At 39.6% G+C, this 23202-nt stretch overlaps 1 protein-coding gene across 1 annotated transcript in view; it reads right to left on the bottom strand.

The window, feature by feature from the left end:
* The window catches only part of LOC149469243 (uncharacterized), a 110243-nt gene that overhangs the window by 40290 nt on the left and 46751 nt on the right, over nucleotides 1-23202 (bottom strand). Inside the window, exons 7-8 of the mRNA XM_089669520.1 lie at nucleotides 7991-8078; nucleotides 7669-7840 (exon numbers count right to left, since the gene is read on the bottom strand). Coding sequence (XP_089525646.1) covers nucleotides 7669-7840; nucleotides 7991-8078 — 260 coding nt within the window. The remainder of the gene's footprint in view (nucleotides 1-7668; nucleotides 7841-7990; nucleotides 8079-23202) is intronic.

Raw genomic sequence — 23202 nt, 5'->3', positions numbered from 1 at the left:
CACCACCACCAATATCGTTAATAGGTTCCAAAAATATTATAGCCGCCTATACGATGTGAGCCCAGAAACCAAAAAATGGAGGAGGAAAAGAGGAAAAATAGACATAAATATTTAAATGAAGTGGAGTTGCCAAGAATATCAGAAGACAAATTAGAGGCCATAGAGAGACCTATTAACCTAGAGGAAATCACCTCAGCCCTAAAAAATATGGCTAAAGGAAAGAGCCCTGGTCTGTACGGATATACTGTGGGCTATTACAACAAATTTAGAGATCTCCTAGTCTCTAAAATGTGTGGTTATATGAATGCAATAGGGGAGGGCCTGGAAATGAAAGAGGAGTCATTGCAGGTACATATACAGTCAGGTCCATAAATATTGGGACATCGACACAATTCTAACATTTTTGGCTCTATAAACCACCACCATGGATTTGAAATGAAACGAACAAGAAGTGCTTTAACTGCAGACTGTCAGCTTTAATTTGAGGGTATTTACATCCAAATCAGGTGAACGGTGTAGGAATTACAACAGTTTGCATATGTGCCTCCCACTTGTTAAGGGACCAAAAGTAATGGGACAGAATGATAATCATAAATCAAACGTTCACTTTTTAATACTTGGTTGCAAATCCTTTGCAGTCAATTACAGCCTGAAGTCTGGAACGAATAGACATCACCAGACGCTGGGTTTCATCCCTGGTGATGCTCTGCCAGGCCTCTACTGCAACTGTCTTCAGTTTCTGCTTGTTCTTGGGGCATTTTCCCTTCAGTTTTGTCTTCAGCAAGTGAAATGCATGCTCAATCGGATTTAGGTCAGGTGATTGACTTGGCCATTGCATAACATTCCACTTCTTTCCCTTAAAAAACTCTTTGGTTGCTTTTGCAGTATGCTTTGGGTCATCGTCCATCTGCACTGTGAAGCGGCGTCCAATGAGTTCTGAAGCATTTGACTGATTATGAGCAGATAATATTGCCCGAAACACTTTAGAATTCATCCTGCTGCTTTTTTCAGCAGTCACATCATCAATAAATATACAGCCATACATGCCCACGCCATGACACTACCACCACCATGCTTCGTTGACGAGGTGGTATGCTTAGGATCAACAGCAGTTCCTTTCTTTCTCCATACTCTTCTCTTCCCATCACTCTGGTACAAGTTGATCTTGGTCTCATCTGTCCATAGGATGTTGTTCCAGAACTGTGAAGGCTTTTTTAGATGTCGTTTGGCAAACTCTAATCTGGCCTTCCCGTTTTTGAGGCTTACCAATGATTTACATCTTGTGGTGAACCCTCTGTATTCACTCTGGTGAAGTCTTCTCTTGATTGTTGACTTTGACACACATACACCTACCTCCTGGAGAGTGTTCTTGATCTGGCCAACTGTTGTGAAGGGTGTTTTCTTCACCAGGGAAAGAATTCTTCGGTCACCCACCACAGTGTTTTTCCGTGGTCTTCCGAGTCTTTTGGTGTTGCAGAGCTCACCGGTGCGTTCCTTCTTTTTAAGAATGTTCCAAACAGTTGTTTTGGCCACGCCTAATGTTTTTGCTATCTCTCTGATGGGTTTGTTTTGTTTTTTCAGCCTAATGATGGCTTGCTTCACTGATAGTGACAGCTCTTTGGATCTCATCTTGAGAGTTGACAGCAACAGATTCCAAATGCAAAAAGCACACTTGAAATGAACTCTGGACCTTGTATCGGCTCATTGTAATTGGGATAATGAGGGAATAACACACACCTGGCCATGGAACAGCTGAGAAGTCAATTGTCCCATTACTTTTGGTCCCTTAACAAGTGGGAGGCACATATGCAAACTGTTGTAATTCCTACACCGTTCACCTGACTTGGATGTAAATACCCTCAAATTAAAGCTGACAGTCTGCAGTTAAAGCACATCTTGTTCGTTTCATTTCAAATCCATTGTGGTGGTGTATAGAGCCAAAAATGTTAGAATTGTGTCGATGTCCCAATATTTATGGACCTGACTGTAATGATTATACTTAAAGAAGGGAAAGATAGCTCACAGTGTGCTAGTTACGGGCCCATATCCTTACTAAACACTGACACTAAATTGTACGCTAAGGTATTGGCAACCAGACTGAAGGAACTGATGCTGGAGTGCATACACCTGGATCAGGTAGGATTCATTCCTGGATAAGAAGGTAGAGACAATGGTCTGAGATCATTGCTTCTAGTACAAAGGGTAAAAAGAGAGAAGCTGCCGACACTATTCCTGTCAATCGACACCGAAAAAGGCTTTTCACAGCGTTAACTGGGTTTTTATGATAGATACACTAGAGGTCTTAGGATTAGGGTCTAGAATGCTGAAGTGAATAAAAGGGCTTTACAGCATTCAGTCAGTGGCGGTAAAGGTCAACGGATCCCTCTCTCAGCTCTTTAAAATGTATAACGGTACCAGACAGGGATGCCCACTTTCTCCTTTATCATTTGTTTGATCCCTGGAACCTGTATTGGCGAGGGTAAGAAAATGTGTAGACATAGCAGGAATGAAGATAGTGGAAGTGGCACGTAAAGTAGCAGCATATGCAGACATCATGTTGTCTAACTTATTGAGAGTATTAAAACAGTACGCTGAGCTATCAAATTTGAAAATAAACACTGAAAAGTCAGAGATCTTAAATATCAATATGCCAAAAGTTGAGAGGCTGAGTTTACAAAATGATTTTCCATTTACATGGGAAAAGGAAATAGGCTACTTGGGAATAAAACTAACTTCTTCAATAAAAGCCCTGTACCAGACAAATTCCATTCCATTAGTAAACGAAATAAAAGAGGAACTGGGGAGATTGTCAAAAGTTGGTGCTTCCTGGATATGTCGTATAAACCTGGTAAAGATGGTGATAGTACCAACTATCCTGTATAAGTTTCACATGCTCCCAGTATATCTACCAGGATCTTTTTTTCAGGATAATAAAGAAGATACTTAATTTTATTTGGGCAAATAAGAAACTGAGAACTAGGTATGAGGTATTGTGTAGGGCAAAAGGGAATGGGGGTTTGAGTATGCCAAATGATAAGAAATATTATCAAGCGGTGATATTATCACGAATAATAGATTGGATAATTAATTCACAAGGGAAAGGTTGGGTGAATATGGAAGAGATTCTGAGTAAAGCACAGTTAGGGAAGATGGTTTGGATACCACATAAATTCCACACATTAGATGTGAATATTAGTCCACTGACAAAGAAAGTTTTAAGTGTTTGGGTTAGAATGTATAAGCAAAAGGGATGGAAATATAATTCAGTTATGATTCCCTTGGTGGGAACGGAGGGAATGATATTTCTGGGAAATGGATCAAAGATCAGAATGAATGTTTGAAAAATATACTGAATAGGGGAAATTGCACACTATTTTAGATTTAAAGAAAAAAAAAGATTTATTTTCCATGAGTTGTGGTATGGCCAATTAGGTCATTTAGTCTCAATGCTCCCACAACCACTGAGGATGTTGGAGGATCAGTATCTATTTGAGAAACTGTTGAACGTAACTGTAGCTCCCAAACAGGGCAGTTCTAGGGTTTATAAGATTCTTAAGGATATGGAGGGTACTGATCCTCCCCAGTTCCTAGAAAAATGGGAACAGGAGCTTGGATCAAATTTACATGCGCAACAAAAGAATAATCTATTCAAATTAACACATGGGGTGATGAATATGAGCACAGCTGAAATGAATTACAAATGTATGGTTAGATGGTATATCACACCGAGTAAAGCACATATACAAAAAGTAGATGTTTCACCTTTATGTTGGAGAGAATGTGGGGAAAAGGGTACAATGGTACACATATGGTGGGATTGCACGAAAATACAGGATTACTAGAAGGGAAATATTACAATATATTTAAGAAATATGTGGGATTACAGTACAGAGAGACCCGTGGACATGTTTATTTTATAAATTTGAAACTTCAGTAAAACTACGCAAGAACAAGGTATTATATCATCTAGTCAGTGCAGTCAAGGGCTTGATTCCCAAATTTTGGCTTGCCCCAGACCCACCAAGCATAAATGACTGGGTTAACAGAGTGGAAAATATCTACAGGATGGAGGAGTTGTGTCATATTGAGGAGGATAGTATAGAAAAAGTTAGGAAAATGAAGAGTAGCTGGTTGGTTTTCAAACCATCTAAAATATATCTGGAACTGGTTGGAATATATGTGGAAGAGTATTAGAGGGATTTCTAATGGAGTACCCCACAGAGAGAAGGAGATCGGAGGGAAGGAATACAGATGTAGATAGATAATCACGAGAAAGGATAGAAAATAGGATTGCAGTATGGACTAGGGAAAATAGAGGGGGGGTGGGTAGGAGGCAGGGTGGGGTACTGTACTGGAGAATTTATTTCTTTGTTTTTTTTACTTATGTGTGCACTTAATGCTCTTTTTGTATTGGAAAAAAATAATAAAAGATATAATAAACAAAATAAATAAAAAATGAAGTTAGAAACAATTACTTTGGGCCAACAGGGCATAAAGAAATTATGTGGCCAATGTTGAAGCTCTAATTCACTGTTTCAGTCTATGATACAAACAGTAAACTACATCTTCTTTCAGTAGATGCTCAAGTGATGCTCAAGTGATGCACTAAACATAGAGGGCCACTCACTACAACATCCAAGCCACTCAATAAATTCAAGGCATTTTTAGATTGGCGGAGGTGGAGAAGAGAGGCAAATGACATTATGATTGCCATGAGTACGTGTTTAAACTAATCACATTTCTGGAGTTTTTCTTGAAAACTTAACAAGTACTTAAAATTACAGCAGGATAAAAAATATATTCTGGGTTAGGAGTTTTTACTACCTCGACCCAACTAGTTTGTTTTATGGAGAATGGGCTACAAGACATAAGGTAAATGTAGACATAAAAACATACATACCAAAAACTGCAATACGTTATTATCAAAATAAAATAATGTTCAATTGATGTATGTGTCCTTCAAGCCACTGACATACAACCCTGCTTCTACAAGTAATAAGTAGAATTTGTTAATCCTGAGTCCTGATTAGGGATGAATAAATCAGCTGGCATTTTCTCCTGGACAGTTCTGCGAATCTTGCTCAACATTTGCAAACTTTGGGGACGAACACTACTGAGGTCTATGGGGGAGGTGTGTTTATCTGGTTTTCAGTTTTGGTCATTTGTAGGGTTAATAAGCAAGCTATTGTCAAGCAAAATGCATAGGAAGCCAAGAGCGGCTAGGGGGGACTTACACCAATGGTAAACTAAATAAATAAATAAAAATAATATATATATTTGTAAGATCTCCCTAACATTTTCAACACACTGACAATATGACTACAGTGAATCTACCCAGTTTTAGAAAGGGAGCTGGGTTATCCATTCTTTAAGATGTTTGCTTTTGTGATACAGCTGACCAGAGGCAAGGTTTATGCACAGGTTGCTCCTTATTGCTGATGGCAAGTTTTCAGACAGAGGTGATCCATAAACTTTGAAAATACTGGGGACTCACTGCAAACCCATGGAAGAAGGGCACCTGTACCTTTTCCTTAAGCCGGCCATACATGGGTCAAATTCCGAAATGATTTTATTTAGAAAATCTTTTCTATGAATTTTAGTTCGAATTTTGCCCCATTAGTGGACCACAGTAACAGCCGATTTTCACGCGATTATTGAATTTGAGTGATCATGCTTGTTGGAAATTTTTTGAAAAATGAACAAAATTCTAATCAATGATGAGAGAATCGTGCAAGGAATATAATTGAAAAAGAAATGAGCATGAGCTGTGAACTGGAAAGAAAAGAAAATTCTTGGCCTTGAAAACTCTTTTCTGTAGCAACATGAGGTGAAATTAAAGGCTTGGTTGGTCGGATTTCGAAATCAATAGTGGAACCATCAGATTACAAAATGCATGAAATTTCCAATTTTCTAAAGAAAATTTGTTCAGATTTTGACCCATGTATGGCCTGCATTAGTCATAATCAGAGAATGCTGGAATGAACAATTCTAGCATCAGGCCAGGCTCTTCAAATTCTGAAAATACATAGTAGTGAGATTTTTTCCTTCTTTTTCCCATTTGATGGATAGCTCAGGGATAGAGGACAATGGCTTGTGCCCTGGTGGGTTTTTGCCACACCTGAGCAGGACTCACCTCTAACAACAGGGGTACTAATGGCTGCCAAGTCAAGATGGATTCTGATTGGCTAGCAATTTTTTAGCCCTGCCTAAAACCCTAGGCAGAGTGGGGAAAGCTGTGTAGAAGAGTGTGTGTCCTGGAGAACTGCAGTGATTTTGGGAGACAGGGGCAGGACTATGAGAGTTTGCTCTGAGCCCAAGGCTATGTGCTTCTGGTTGAGAGGCTTCTGCAGGCTCAGGACTGAAAGTTGCCTGCTACTGACAGTCCATGCAGAGAGAAAGAGAGAGCTGTTGCTGCTGGAACAGAGACTACAGAACCAGGTGGCTGATGTTCATGCTACTGCTGCAAGTAGTGTGCCAAGGTTGCTGTTGTTCTGACAGCTGCATAGAACATTGTCCAGAGCTACAGTTTCCAGTGTGTTCCAGTATTACAAAGTAGAGAGAAAACAGGTGGCGCACACACCTAGTGCATTATCCAAGGTTTATTGTAGGCATGAAATAATAAAAACATACTCACAGACGAAGCGTGTATCTAAAAAGCATAGAAAAATGACAATGGCCACAACGGCGGGCAAGGTGTTCTCACTGTCAGTGCGGTCAAATGGCTGACGCGTTTCGGGGACGAATCCCTTTCCTCAGAGCTGATGACCAACCTCTGATGCTGATGTATGATGTATGGACAGAAAGAGCCTCGCTGTTTATTTTTTTTATTATTTCATTCCTACAATAAACCTTGGATAATGCACTAGGTGTGTGCGCCACCTGTTTTCTCTCTATCCAGTGGCTGATTTCCCTGTCTGAGGAGGGCTGCACCCCTGGAACATTTCCTTTGGTTGTCGCTGTTCTAGTACCCTTGGCTTCCCTTTTGGCTGTGCATATCCTGAGGTGCTGGAGAGTACATACGATATCCAGTATTACAAAGTGTTTCAGTATTCCAAAAAGCTCAGTGTTCCAGCTGTCCTGCTCTCCTGCATAACGCAGACCCAGAGACACTGTTTAAATGAGAGAGAGAGAGAGAGAGAGAGAGAAAAGCTCAGCCTGTGACAACAACAGAGAGCTGGTTCGAGAAGGTAGACCTTTTCACTTCCCACTGAAGGACTGCTTGGGGCAAAGACTAGAGACATCTTGTTGCAGTTAGTTTCAAAGTTGGAAAAGTCAGGCTCTAAAAGAAAACCAGTTTGCGCATTGAAACAGATTTTCTGGCCAACAAAGTACAAAAGGGCGCTACAAAAGTTAATTACATATTGTCCCTTCCATTATGAAACAGAAAGACAAGAGGTTTATTTCCTAACTAAGATAAATGGGCAGGGCCATACAAATTATTCCTTCATGTCCTTGGGCCAAACCATGCATCCAGAACATTGATTTATAACACAGATACAGGCTATTATAGACCCATTCATTTAAAACTGCACATAGTTGTTTTAGCTGATGATGCCCGTCTAGTCTATTTTTCATGTAAAACAGAATTTCCCCTTAACTCAGTTATCTTCTGCTTCCAGACTGTTTCTTTTTTTCTTTATTAATAGCTCTGTTATATACAAAGCTTACCTCAGCAAATTAATATGGTTGGTTTGTCTTGCAGCGTATACTTTATTAATGAGGTCTTCAGTTGGAACTGGAAAAAATGCACTGTCAGCACAGTACCAATGACTGTCGGAGATACTTAGCTTTAGAGCTTCGCAGGTTATATGGAGGTAGTCAGCACTGTTATGAGCCATCTCTGAAATTAGGTAAAGTGTACTTTTAATCAAGACACAGCTCAAAATTAGGCATAATTTCACTAATACAAAAAGAGAAATGCAAATCTTCAAATGATGAACACAGCAGTCACATTCATTTTGTTCATTTAGTTTATAAATTACTTTTTTACCTTTGATGGGGAAGTTTTCCAGTATATTTAAAGCCATGATAACAGTGATCCCTTGACTGTTGGGTGGTATTTCCCAGACTTTTATCCCCTATGGAAGCAAAATAAAGTTGTTTTTTTCCAAATCAGAGCAACAGTGTACTTGACAGTTACACAAAATATTAATACATCGGACTAAAAGCACGTTTAGCTATGCTATGTGAAATAAATAAACTGAAATCTAACCTTTCTTTTTATGAGAGGGTTTAAAAAGGCCTGGATTATTTCCTAAATGCACAGAATATAACAGGATACTAACATTTATAGGTAAAGTTGATCCAGGGAATATCCGATTACCTCTTGTGGGATCTGGAAGGAATTTGTTTCCCCTGCTGGAGCAAATTGGGTTTTTTGCCTTGCTCTGGATCAACCGTGGGTTTAGAATTGTGTACATACCCATATGGAAGAAAAATATATTTGAAATATATTTTAAAAATATTCTTCCCAAATATATTACCATATATTTGAAATGCTACAATTTTGGCCATATTCAATATATTTTCAAAATATATTTCAATAAATATATAATATATATTATACACTGCATGTTGAAATGTGTTTTTATTTATATTTAAAAATACATTTCAATTATACTGTATGTCTTTAAAAATGCAAAATCTACATTGTTGGAATGCATTTACAAATATATGTAAAAATATATGTTAAAAATGACTTTTTTATATGTTAAAAAAACCTGAAGAATATATTTAAAAAATATATATATTTTTAAAAATATATATTTTCTAAATATATTCTTCAGGTTTTTTTTAACATATAAAAAGGTCATTTTAACATATCTTTTTACATATATTTGTAAATGCATTCCAAAAATGTAGATTTGCATTTTTAAAGACATACAGTATATTTGAAATGTGTTTTAAAAAATATTTTTCATATATTTTGTAATAAAAACACATTTCAACATGCAGTGTGTATATATATATTGAAATATATTGAATATGGCCAAAATTTTTGCATTTCAAATATATGGCAATATATTTGGGAAGAATATTTTAAAAATATTTTTAAAATATATTTTCTTCCATGTGGGTACAATTATATAATGTTATATAATGTTTAACTTTCCATATGGCTAAGCCCAATTAATCATTATTGCATGGAAATACTGAAAGGAAAAAACAGACAGACAATTTTAATAAAAAAATAGACAGAGTCTTCCATTCTGAGGTAGTGTCAGTGGCTATGCCACCTTGTTCACATTCCAGGTAGGATGAGTGGAATTATACTTGGAGGTTTCTTGACTAGTAATCTTGGCTTGCTGAAAACCCACTGATGCAAAGTGAAACTGTAATGGTGTTCACTGGGAAAGGCGCTGCGCAAACTGTTGCGCTATATAAATCCTGTATAATAAATCCTGTATAACAATATAATAATAATAATAATAGAAGGAAAATGGGTTCCAGTAAGCAAATCATTACTGGCTCTTGTGACTCAGCTGACCAGGAGCAAAGATTATGCAGAAGTTGCTTTATACTTTTGCAATTTTTTCAGCAAAGCGTTGGACCAGTGGTTCACTGGACAGTAGGACAGCTGGAACATTGAACTCCCTGGCAGTAGCTCGGACAGCAGCTGTATGGTTCTATAGCCCTCTTCCAGCAATGACTCAGTTTCTCTTTCCTTCATCTCTATTTTCTCTTTGCATGGACTTTCAGTAGCAAAGTCTCTGGGAAGGCAACCCAAAGTATCTTCTGTTAGAATACTTTTATTGCTTACATAAAATGTTTGTTTTGTTGCAGTCCTTTCAACTGCTTTGCTTTAACACTTCATATGTTTATGAAGAAACAGAATGAATTTGTAAAAACAAGATAACACAGGGACAGTTATGATTCTGAATGCCAGCTCCCTATCGATGTTATGAAATAAATTAATTTACCAAACATAGTACCCTTTAAATAACAATAGATTTGGATGTTGATAGATGCCATTTGTCTTCATTTGCTACTGCAGACTTGAAACTAAAAATTAAAGATTTTATATGTAATAAGGAACATCTAGAAATGTTAAAATATATCTAAAATAAAAACTTAAAAAATGTTTCATCTTGGATAGTAAGGAATGGTTTAAGTGATATTAAAGGCTTAAATGTAAAATACAAAACAAAACAAAACAAAAAAACAAATCATACTTACCTGCTCTCTGCAGTGGTTTTGCACAGAGCAGCCCCGATCCTCCTCTTCTCGGGTCCCCCCCACCGGTGTTCCTCTCCCCTTACTGCTGTCGGGTGCCCCCCTTAGCAAGCATCTTGCCATGGGGGCACCCGCTGCTCCGTGTGTCCATTCACACACAGACCCGCGGCTTGGCCCTGCCGCCTCTCTCTTTGGCTCACTGGCTGTGATTGACAGCAGCAGGAGCCAATGGTTCCCAATGAGGAGAGGGAGTCCCAGGATTGCCAAGACTTTAGTGCATATCGCTAGATCAAGAGGGGGGCTTAGGTGAGTATTAGGGGGTCTAGGGGGGATGCCGCAGACAAAAGGTTTTTTACCTTCATGCATAGAATGCATGAAGGTAAAAAACCTTTAGCCTTTACAACCACTTTAAAACTGCTGCCAATTTTTTCTCCCTGCCTGTCTGTCCTGGAGATTTGCCTTCATATCCTGTCCTGTAGACACCATCAGAAATAAGGGGAAATCTCTCCAAAGTGAGGAAAATCTTCTCTTAGGCAGTTGTCACTGGGATAAGTGTCCTTATTTGAAGATTTCTCCTCTATTCTTGTTCTGATGACAGCTTTTCAATTCGATTTTCACTCACTTGTCTAAGTAGTACCCTACCAAGAATGTACTTGAAGTAAAAGATGTAAATGTCCAGTGTTTGATCAAAGGCACTGACCGCTAGTCTTAGAAGATCTGGATTGAAGGGCCTATTAGGCAGCAATAGAGATGAAGTCTGGAGCAATCAACTGCTACCACCTCTACATTCATGAGACTCTCATGGACCTCTTGCTGAACTCCTCTGTTTCTGCCCTATTTGAAAGTTCTGCACTATTTCTCACGAAGACAATCAGTGGTCTTTGGTGGTGCTAGTTCAATTCCTCAAGCATCAAAGAGTAACATTACATCATATAGCAGAAAACAGTTGTCAATTCTATTCACTTTATTTCTATGACCCTCTTCATTGCTCACATTTAGACTCTGTGGTCAGGAGCACCAAACATATTAGTATTTGCTAACCTCTTCACTGTACATTCGCTAGCTTGTATTTTTTTTTTTTAAATCATTCAATAAAAAGCAATTGAAAAAAAGAACATAATTTGGTTTGCTTTCATGTGCTTAATCTAGATATGTAACTACATAACAATAAAGGATTGTTTATGCTCCACAATCTTATACAGTATATCTTATCTTTACTATGGCTAATTTACAGTTATCAGTAGAAAATACCTATGAGCAGGGCTTTCTTTCTGCCGGAACGCGGCGGTACTGCGTTCCGCCACCTTTTTCTTCTTGTCCCCGCTCACCGACTGCCTCTGCAGAGCTGACAAGCTATGCAGAGCAGCGAAAGTGACAGGTGCCGGACGCGGCTTGTTTATGTCATGCTTGCGCGTGCCCGGCACCTGTCACTGCCGCTGCTCACAGCCGGTGAGCGGGGACATGCACGCTTCACCCCCCCCCCCCTCTACCGCCAGCGTGTAAACATCGGGGGCGCGGACGATGGGCGAGGACACTATGCACGCTTCACCGCCCCCCCCCGCCGGCGTGTAAACATCGGGGGCGGCGCGGCGACATCAACGGCAGTGACAGCGTGGACGCAGGGGCCGTACAGCTTGGAGTAGGTAAGCTGCGCTCGGCTCCCTGTCACTGACTGCAGTATCATGTATTGCTCTAAATTTTTACTCTCTCCCCAGCCTGTGCCCACCTAAACTATCCCAACCACCTGTGCCCACCTAAACTATCTGAGCCCACCTAAACTATCCTCACCCACCTGAGCCCACCTAAACTATTTCAGAACGCAATTGCTCAGCGCTCAGCGGCGCCGATCGAGAGCGCCCCTCCTGTGCATGAGGAACAGGAAAGATAAATTCAGTGATGGACGGTATTTTTTGGAGGAAAAGGTGGCAACCCTAGGGGAGCCTGTAGGAGCAGGCACATCTACCAGACAGGGTACACATGCATGCTAGACTGATTTTATATCTATGCTGGACGTTTACAAACGGCCTGCCATGATTTTATATCTATGCATGTGTTCCTGGTGTCAGTACGGTACTGATTTTATATCTATGCGTGTGTTTCTGGTGTCAGTACGGTACTGATTTTATATCTATGCATGTGTTTCTGGTGTCAGTACGGTACTGATTTTATATCTATGCGTGTGTTTCTGGTGTCAGTACGGTACTGATTTTATATCTATGCATGTGTTTCTGGTGTCAGTACATTAGTCATTTTATATCTATGCATGTGTTTCTGGTGTCAGTACGGTACTGATTTTATATCTATGCGTGTGTTTCTGGTGTCAGTACGGTATTCATTTTATATCTATGCATGTGTTTCTGGTGTCAGTACATTAGTCATTTTATATCTATGCATGTGTTTCTGGTGTCAGTACATTAGTCATTTTATATCTATGCATGTGTTTCATGCAGATCATGCAAGAGGCAGCCGGGGGTCCGATGACATCATTTCCCTTATATGGTATGTACGGGAAATGATGTCATCGGAAGCCCCTCCCAAATTTTACTTGCATTCCTGTTCTCTAAAGGGGTGGTCCTAGGGTTTGATGGGGGCGTGGCCAGGTTTGGGTGGGGGAGTTCCACCACCTTTCCTCTGAGAAAAAAAGCCCTGCCTATGAGCAACACAGGGACAACTGGTCATGATGAGTAAAGGTCTAACACTGATATATTATCCCAAAAATTTCACCATTCACCAGTAAGCTAAATTATATTATTATTGCCACTACTGCGAAAGTGAACATGACTAACGAGTTTCATGCAGACACCCATACATTTTTTTTAAACACATGTGTAGTTGGTAATGGTAAGCCTGTTAGCTTCTTTGGAAGCCATCACTTCCATACTAATGACCACGTATCTCTACTCACCCAGTCTCACTGCCTTAATATATTTCAAACTATTAACAGCGGTCTCATCTTTTATTTAGTCTCTCCTTTAAGCTAGGTATACATATGTCCAAATTCTGCCGATTCAACAGGAACCCACCTAATTTCAGTATGTGAATACCCCTGTCTGTGCTGGAAAACCATAATGCAATGATGCAGCACTGAACACTGTATTCTTGTAGAAAGGGGGGCTGCTGTCAGGATACAATAGTACAGCAGAGGAGTTCCCTGTGTCTACAGTGATTGTGTGGATGTAGGGGTCTGTTGGTCTTTTTTGAACAAAAAAGACTGTTCATGTATACCCTGCTTAAGGAGTCGTGCACATAGGGCATTTTTGCAGCCACTTTAGGGGTGCCAAGTGTTTTTTTCTTTAGTGCATTCATATGGTCCTCCGTGTTATCCTATGTCCCCATGCACACATAGACTTCTAGAATCTTTTAGCAGCAGTAACTTTACCAGCAGGAAAAAAAACCTAGGGCCAGTGTGTCCAGGAGAAGCAGCATTTTGGCAGAAAAAAAAATGCTTGACGCGTGTAAACGCACCTAAACAAGTGTTAACGTTAGGTGCGTTTAGCGCTTCAGCATTAATTCATTTAAATGGCCAGAATAAATTATTATTCTGACCAATTAAATAAATTAACGCCCAAGCGCTTCATGCTTGTAAATACGCCTAAACCAGGGGTGGGCAATTGTGCCCCTCCAGCTGTTCTGGTACTACAGGTCCCATGAGGCATTGCAAAACTGACAGTTACAAGCATGACTCCCAAAGGCAGAGGCATGATGGGACTTGTAGTTCACCAACAGCTGGAAGGCCAAAGTTGCCCACCCCTGGCTTAAACACTTGTAAAAGCATTAGACACTTTGACAAGCATCAGGCATTTTTACTGCCAAACTGCTGCTGCCAAAAGGAGGAGCGTTTTTAACCACTAACCGATTTTAACCAATACCGGGCACTTTTACCCCCTTCCTGTCCAGGCCAATTTTCAGGTTTCAGCACTCTCACACTTTGAATGACAATTGCGCGGTCATGCAACACTGTACCCAAACTAAAACGGTATCATTTTGTTCACACAACTAGAGCTTTCTTTTGGTGGTATTTAATCACCGCTGGGGTTTTTATTTTTTTCTAAATTAACAAAAAAAGACCAAAAATTTTGAAAAAAACCCCACATTTTTCATTGTTTCTGTTACAAAAATTTGCAAATAAATAATTGTTCTTCATAAATTTAAGCCAAGATGTATTCTGCTACATTTCTTTGGTGAAAATAACCCAAATTAGGATGTATTATTTAGTCTGTAGGAAAGTTATAGAGTTCACAAACTATGGGATATATCTGAAAATTGATCAATCCTGAAGTACTGACGGCCAATCTAATTTATTGAGGCCCAAAAATGTCACAACAGTACAGATATCCCCCAAATGACCCCTTTTTGCAAAGTAGACAGTCCGACATATTTCATAAGAGGCATGGCAAGTTTTTTGAAGTTGTAATTTTTTTTTCAGAATTTTTCAGAAAATGAAGAAATTGAAAAAATGATTTTCACATTTTTTTTTTGCATACTGTCACCAGTGCAGTACAACATCATCATATAACATGTGGCGGTGATCAGGGACACTGACTGGTGACAGTACGAAAAAAAAACATCGATAATTTTTTTCATTTTTTAAATTTTTTTTTCATTTTTAGTTAAATTTTTTCTCTTTTTTTTAAGATTTGTTTTTCATATTACACTATGACCAAGTAGTATAATGTTACCATAGTAACATTGTACTTCTTTGGGGAAGTGATCAGTATTTTTTTTTACTTTTACACAATTTGATTGCTTATAGCAAAGAATTTCTTCATGAATCCTGAAGCACTGACAGCCAATCTAATTTCTTGAGGCCCACAAATGTCAGAACGGTACAGATTTTCTGTGCTATAAGCAAGCATTTAACTGAATTAAACTGATTCATTCAGGTTTTTTTAGTTGTGATTAGCTGTGATTGGTCATGGCTAATCACATGACACAGATGGGCTGTGATTGGCCCAGCCTGTGCATGTGATTACTGTGACCATTCACAGCTAGACACACTTGTATACAATGAATGGCCTGAAAGGAAGCCATCCATTGTATACAACTGTCATGTGGCCTGGTGTGATTGGTCACATTACTATAGGCCGGGCGGGAAGTGGTTAAAACGTCCTGTGTGCATAATGCCCTTGATTTACTAAAACTAGAAAGTGCAAAATCTGGTGCAGCTCCGCATATAAACTAATCAGCTTCCAGTTTTTTATTTTTTGGGTTTTTTTTTTGTCAAAGCTTAATTGAACAAGTTAGAAGCTGATTGGCTACCAGATTACCAGATTTTGCCCTTTCCAGTTTTAGTAAATCAACCCCAATGCCTCTTTCCTGTTTGAAATAACTACAATTGATAACAGCCCAGTAACTCCAGCTTCTCAAGTCCATTGCTAAGAGGATAATATTTCATTCTGTTATCGCATTTAGACCCCATAATAATATACTAAGAACTTCTTATTCTCCCCTAGATTTTTTACCCTTTCTTATACAAAACACAGCTGAAATGCAATAGCCTGCCTTTCCTTACCATTACTTTTTCAACACTCAGCAGCAGACAAATAAACTTTCAATATAAATTTACATTTTGGATGAAGACAGAGCAGCTGTAGAAAACCTACAAAACCTGGGATCAGCATAAAAACATTACACAATTACAACTGGCATAATTTTCAAACAAAATAACTAAGCAAACTATTAAAAAAAACTGTACAAACAAATGTGGATGGAAATGGATGCAGCACCTTATTGGTTAACCATAACAGACAATTCATAATAATCATAAAATGTAATTAAACAATAGAAGCATATCGCCCAAGCAATTCATCAAGTAAAATAACAGTAAATCCAAGAAGAGTTCTTGAGCAGATGATTTCTTTATATGCTGTACCTTTCTGGACAGCATGAGATAATACCATTGGCAATACATGGAAAGCTCCAACTTGTAGGACATCCAGGTACAGGCAGAGCAGCCAACAGAATGTGGGTAGGGCCAGGTGGTTGGTACCCAAGTGGGAGGAATGGCACACTAAATCTAACAAAGGATGTACAATTATTATTTAAGTTGAAGGTAATAGATAAAAATAGGAGCAACAATCGCAATCACCAACACTTGGTATTGTGTCTGCGGCATCAGTGACAAAGTACTTAGCTTGATAGTTCCAAATAGTATGGAAGCACTGACACCGGGCCACAGGCAACACAGGCGTAGAAGGTTAAGCAATGTTAACACATAACAGCAGCAAGGTTGTCCCTTCAATAAATCTTACATTACCAAAGCAGCTTCTGAGAAGGGGGTGACTGAGAGGCAGGGTGCAGTGCAAGCAGCAGTTGAATAACAGTGCTAGTCCTGGATAACAGCACTGTGGTCTGGAATTTATAAAGTAAGTGGATCAGAGTGACCCTAGTTTGTCTCTCCTAGTCAGGAACCTTTCCTTAGGGCTAAGTATTTAGGTAGGGTTTATTTACTAAAGCCAGAGAGTGCAAAATTAGGCTCACTTCTGCTTTGAAACCAATCAACTTCAAAGTTTTATTGTCAAAGCTTAACTGAACAAGCTGAGCTTAGAAGCTGATTTCTGGTTTCTATGCAGAAGTGGGTCTAATTTTGCGCTTTTCAGCTTTAGTAAAGAAACCCCACTGTTCCTAACCAGAGTGGATCCTGTCCCTACTCTATCTACTTCACAACTGTGTATCAAACCACAGCAGGACACTGCTATTTATTAACATTGCCCACACAAAAGATGGCCACTGAGGTCATTCAGTGTTGCAGTGTCCAATTGCATCACTACTCTCCCAGAGACACCTATGGAGGCTGCAGAGGAACAAGGTTCCTCTTATCCTCCAACAACCCTGTACAGCGGTTAGGTCAGCAATGGGCAAACTACGGCCCGGCGGACCTTTTAATCCGGCCCGCGGAGCATGATACTGTCAGGATGGCTGTCAGGATGTGTGTAGGCGGGGCAGCGTGACGAACGTGAGGGGAGCTAGGCTCCTCTCACAGTCCGCCCTGAAGACCGGAACGGCGCGGGAACACGGCAAGAGGAACGCGCGGAGCAAAGGTAAGTGAATTGACACAGGGGGGACTTGGGGACTTAATATGGGGGATGAATTAATATGGGGAATGAATTACTATATGGGGGATGAATTACTATATGGGGGATGAATTACTATGGGGGATGAATTACTATATGGGGGATTAATTACTATGGGGGATGAATTACTATATGGGGGATTAATTACTATGGGGGATGAATTACTATGGGGGATGAATTACTATATGGGGGATTAATTACTATATGGGGGATGAATTACTATGGGGGATGAATTACTATATGGGGGATGAATTACTATGGGGGATGAATTACTATATGGGGGAATAATTACTATGCTTACTATGGGGGAATATTACTATACTTACTATGGATGACACATACACATCATTCATCTACTCTTGGTCCGGCCCCCGGGTCCAATATATGAACCCATTGCGGCCCTCAAGTCAAAAAGTTTGCCCACCCCTGGGTTAGGTGCACAGCACCACCAATAGAGGAGAGGGTAAGATGAACCTGCCTACAAGTACACTCTTCAGGGGAAGCACAGAAACAGCAACCCATGACATTGGGATTTTGAACACACTCAACCCCAGATGTGGCACAGCAGCCTCGTGAACAGTTCTTTCTCTATGGTACACTATACTCTCTTTGAGTCCTTGATGCTCTGTATTCACTCATCCCACAATAACAACATGCAGAGTGCAGCAGCAAAATCCTCTGTAGATTTCCTTCTGCCATTGGTTAGCAATAGTTACTTGTCAACAATCACAGCAGCACAGCCTTCAGTCCTCTCCACAAGCTCCCTGCATAGTCCATATGTCCCAGTTGTACAAGGTGTCACTTCCTCCTCACTCCCAGGGTGCCCTCTACATACCTTAGGGTCCTCTGCTCTTGTCTCATGGGCCCTGGCTCATGCTGTTATCCCCTTAACAGGTAAAGAGCAGGGCTCAAAAATGATGGCAGTGGCCTGCAGTCCATCACAAGTCCCCCTGGTCCCCAACAGCCAGTAGGACTGTTTTTTCTCCCTGTCCAGGTGCTAGGGGAACCATAGTACAGGCTGCAGCAGCAGCCAATGAAGATTGTAACATAATAATGTTGCCTTCCTTTAGCAATCAGGTGGAAACTGAACTATCATACAGTAACCTCCGCATCAGTCTAAACAGGTATATGATTTTACTCCTATAACAGAATGGGTAATATGCTAAATAATCAGAAAGGGAATAACTGAAACTTGCATTTTAGGTGCAATGTTGGAATCAATGCAAAACAGGGTCAGAATGGCAAAGAGCATGCGTACACTGCAGAATACTAATAAACAGACCAGGGGCGGACTGACAACTCATGGGGCCCCCGGGCAATAGGGGATCATGGGGCCCGTGTCCTTGCCCAAACTCAAAAAAGCCTATGAAAAAGGAACCAGGGGCATCTCATGGGGCCCCCTACTGACCCCGGGCCCTTGGGCAGTGCTCGAGTTTCCAAATGGTCAGTCCGCCCCTGAAACAGACTATGTCTGTGGCTCACAGTAACATGTGGTTGCATAGTCTCTATTAGACTCTGTAACCATGGAGTCTGAGAATTACTAATTTAATAAAATAATTCAGTACACAAACCACTACTTGCACTTATCCTCATAAACAGCATCCCTCCAAGTGAAATCTAGGGTAGCTCTGGTAACAGCTGGAGGATTCATGGCTCGAGGACATTAGGATGCCACCCTACTGGGACCAGAATACTCTGGTTGCAATTGAGGAGGTGTTGCTAACAATGAAGTGTGAGTTTAACTACAATGCATTTTTGCATCATTACAGGTAAAAATAAAGGAAAAAGGTCTAAAGGAAAAAAGTCTATAAAAAACAAACAAATGCAGCCACCATCTAAGGTTTGATAAACTGCAATATATTAAAGGTTTGTTTTTACATTTAGACACGCTTTATTGTATAAATATGTTTTTTTCAACAGTGGGTCTGTTCTCACTTAATATCCAACAAACATTTTCTTTTAGTTTGATTTTTTTTAAATAATGCTTATCTAAAGGCCCTAAAGTTTCTGCAAAGCTATATACAGTATAATGCAACCGACAGGTGTGTCCACTGAATAATTAGTTTGTTTTGTAGATCTAGATAGGTGAAACTCTGACTCATAACTGTTGAATAAGCAAAAGCCAAAACCATAATCAATTCTTTTGTAATCATGGTCAGTGTTGTACCTCAGTGAGTCTCCATCATCATGGCTGGTACTACATTGCACTTCTCATGTGTTTTCCCATGACACGGCTGTTCACAGTGACTGGGCCATTGAAGGAATACAGCTGGGTGTGTTTGTCTCATATGGCTGGGTGCCAGCAGCTGGGCTTGGCTTGGCTTGGCATCTACTATGTGTTATTACTGGTATGACAAGAAGAGTATACTAATTCTCAAGATGTAAATGGTGTTTTATGGACTTGTATTAATGTGTTTCATCACATACATAAGCTTATATGTTCTGATGAATATAATAGTCTCTTTATTAAACTAAATACTGTCATTCCATAACTAGAAAACAAAATCAAGAAATGCCATCTGGGCATAGCCAGGCTTCGGAGCAAAAGTGTGGGAGCTGGTTGTTCTTGTTGAGGAGATAAATACTTTAGGTTTTTACTTTATAATGGTAGTTGTATGCCCTATGATTTGTTGCCCAGGCACGCTCTTTAATGTTAAAAATAGAAAAACAAGGAAGTAATCTGTCCTTTGTGTACAAGACATGTCAGTATTTGCACAAGACTCGAGGTGACATCAGATTGTATAGTAGATACACCCATTTAAAATGTCTGATACACGTAGATATATATGTCATCTAATGGCTAGGGCTGCATGAGTGATTTTGATTCACATTTCAAAGTTCTTTGATAATGCTACTGCAGGATATTGTTTGGTAATTGTTGGAGATTACTATCAATAGATTAATATTACTGATGTATATTTAACATGAGAAATCCTTTGACAGTTTCGTCAATGAGCTATACATTTCCTTCTCTGTTTGGGGAGTAGGGGAATTGACACAAACACAATGACGAAATCAAAGGAAATTTAGGTGAGCCACTCAGGGTTTCTTTTCAGCTGGAACTTTGTGGAACTCAGTTCGACCACCTCTGGCTCAGGACCTCTGCTCCCTGCTCACCACTATCACTTGTAAATACAGAAGTCCGGATTCTATGTTTACAGGTGACAGCTTGTCTCCCAATGGCTCCCACAGTTCTGATCTCCTGAGCAGCTTCCACTGGGTGGAGGATGAGGACAAAGAAGATGCTGGTGCTCAGGGCGCAATGCGGATGCCGACACCCCCACTAGATGATCTCCCTGCACATGAAAGAGGAGGAGTTACTAGTGTGCAGGGAGGTACTAGAGCCAGCTGGGTGCATCAGCTTAATATAGAAAAAATTAAGACAATTGGAAGATGGTGGAGCTTTTAAGGAGGGGGAAGAAGAAGGGGACAATGGAGGGAGGTTGCATGCAGAGGTCATAGCTGAAGAAGGGTGAAAGAGGGATGTAGATGGGGATTGCAGAGGTAAACAGCTGTGGAAGAAGGCTGAACTCTGCACTCTGTGTGCAGTGCACCCCTGAACTCTGCACTCTGTACCAGGGGCGGACTGACAACTCATGGGGCCCCCGGGCAATAGGGGATCATGGGGCCCCTGTGTCCTTGGACAAACTCAAAAAAGCCTATGAAAAAGGTACCAGGGGCATCTTATGGGGCCCCCTACTGACCCCGGGCACTCGGGCAGTGCCCGAGTTTCCAAATGGTCAGTCCGCCCCTGCTCTGTACATAATGAACTCTTGGTATTTAATGCCCCTTTAAGACCCTCCCACTGTTAGTGAAATTTGACCACACCAACTATTTTATGTATGGCGTGTGCGTGTGTGTCTGTGGGAGTGGGGGGGGGGAGATCGTGTTAAGTTCCTGCACCTATTTCCTGGGGATAAGCCTTGTAGCCACTAAAAATTTCATGCATAATCCTAGCCCAGTGATGGTCATATCAAGAAGTTGAAAGTGAAATTTTATGCAAGTGACACAGAGTTCCTCTTTAGTGTGGCAAGGGAGGGTACTTTTTCTCTAAGAGGCAGAATCTTGCAACTGGACACATTTCACCTTGGTCCAGTGCAAGTCAGGTGGAGCACTATAGAGTCAGACACAGAGACTAGCAAGAACCAATGTGCCCTGGTTGAAAGATGTGTGAGGGTCCTCTATCTGGAGACAAAATGTGACCATGAGCAGAATGAAGATGTTAATGTCTTTCTGACTACTTGGGTGAACCAACATGATCTATCTCAGATCAGTAAACGTTGGAATGCTGCCACACTATGTAGCCACTGTTTTAATTAATGTAGTATTTCAGAGAGTGTCAAGATTAGTCAAAATATTGGCCACAGTCAAACTATAGTGCACTTTAGCACATTGTGACAACAATGGTTTCTTCTGAAGTCAACAAATCATAATTGTTTTTGTGTGGACTATTGGCTGTATTTAACAAATTACATTTTTCTAAAAAAAGTTTTCAATGTCTAGTTGTGCACCCATTATAAATACAAATGAGTAAACAGATTAATTTCACTTGGGGCTGCGTTATTGATTCATTGACATCCAATGTAGAAGAAGTAGGGGTAAATCAGGCAAAAAGGTCACCACTAAGACCCCCCAAACTAATATTACAGCCCAATAAATGTAAATGATTTGACAGATTCTAAGCTCTTCTGAAACAAAGTGAACCAAAGTGTAGGTAGTAAAAAGAACAATTTCCATGCACTATAACTGTTTGCAATCCACCTCACTTGTAAATGTTTTGGCTTTTTAGTTATAATTACTACAAGGTATAGAATACATGGCTTTGTCAGATGGTTTTTGGGCTGAATGTCACTCAGTTCATTACAGCCTGATTATGTATCCTCTTTTGCTATTATCTAACCCCCTACTCCATAAGGCATGTTTTCCATATCTTGCATTAATAGTAACCTAAAATTCTGGAAGAAAGGTAGTTTGAAATAATGGATCTGTATGTTTCCACTGTCTTATGACTATAAACAAGTGAACCTGGATGCACAAGGGAATAAAGAAGTGTCTTGCAGGGCTCCTTCCAGCGTGTGTGGTGTAAGGGGATCTGTGAAGTGAAGACAAATGCAGTATGAATAAAAGGTAAAAGGTGAAAAAGTAAGATATAAAGAAAAAAAAAAAAAGGGGGAAAGATTGTGAAAAAGAAAAAACGTAAAAAGGTCAAAACATAAATAATGATGAAAAAGTAAAAAAATAATTAAAAAGAAATAAAAAGAAAAACAATAACAAAGAATCAATAAAATAATGAAGAATACAGAAAATGAAAATATTTTAATGTGAAAAAAAATTATATTTTTATATATATATATATATATATATATATATATATATATATATATATATATATTAGAAGGCTAAATAAGAGAATATTGAAGAAGGAAGTTTATAAACTTTAATGTGATGGTACAATTTTTTTAGAGAAAAATTAAGAAATAAAGGGAATAAGAAAAGAATAGAGGAATATGTAATGAAAACAAAAATAAACAGTGGTAGATATGTCAGGTTGATGTGAGAGAATACAGTTTTTTTTGTCTAGTGAATAAATATAAGGAAATATTCAAATTACAAAGAATATCTATCATCCTGTATAAGGACATCACATCATAGATGATGATAGAGAGGTACCATTACAACAGAGAGATAATGTGATAGAATGAAAAAAACAAAGAATCCATAAAATAAAATAAAAATGCACGTTATTATCCATGATGTTCAAATAATTTCAAAAATCCAAACTAGTCCAAAAGACTATATTTGCTTAATCTGATGTTCCCTTGGGGCGGAAGTTGTTCTCAGAGTTAAAGCAGAAGAACAGAGAACCCAATCTACCACATAGCTCCAGCAGGGTAGTGCAACATGAGCTGTGAAAAGACTGCAATTAACAGCAATTAGATATCAGATAACTGGGTAG

The sequence above is a fragment of the Staurois parvus genome, unplaced genomic scaffold, assembly GCF_062004578.1.
Source record: "Staurois parvus isolate SC_StPar_1 unplaced genomic scaffold, SC_StPar_1.0 ptg000078l, whole genome shotgun sequence".
NCBI classification, from domain to species: domain Eukaryota; kingdom Metazoa; phylum Chordata; class Amphibia; order Anura; family Ranidae; genus Staurois; species Staurois parvus.
The sequence above is the reverse complement of the archived record's forward strand: the minus strand, read 5'-3'. Positions and strand labels throughout refer to the sequence as shown.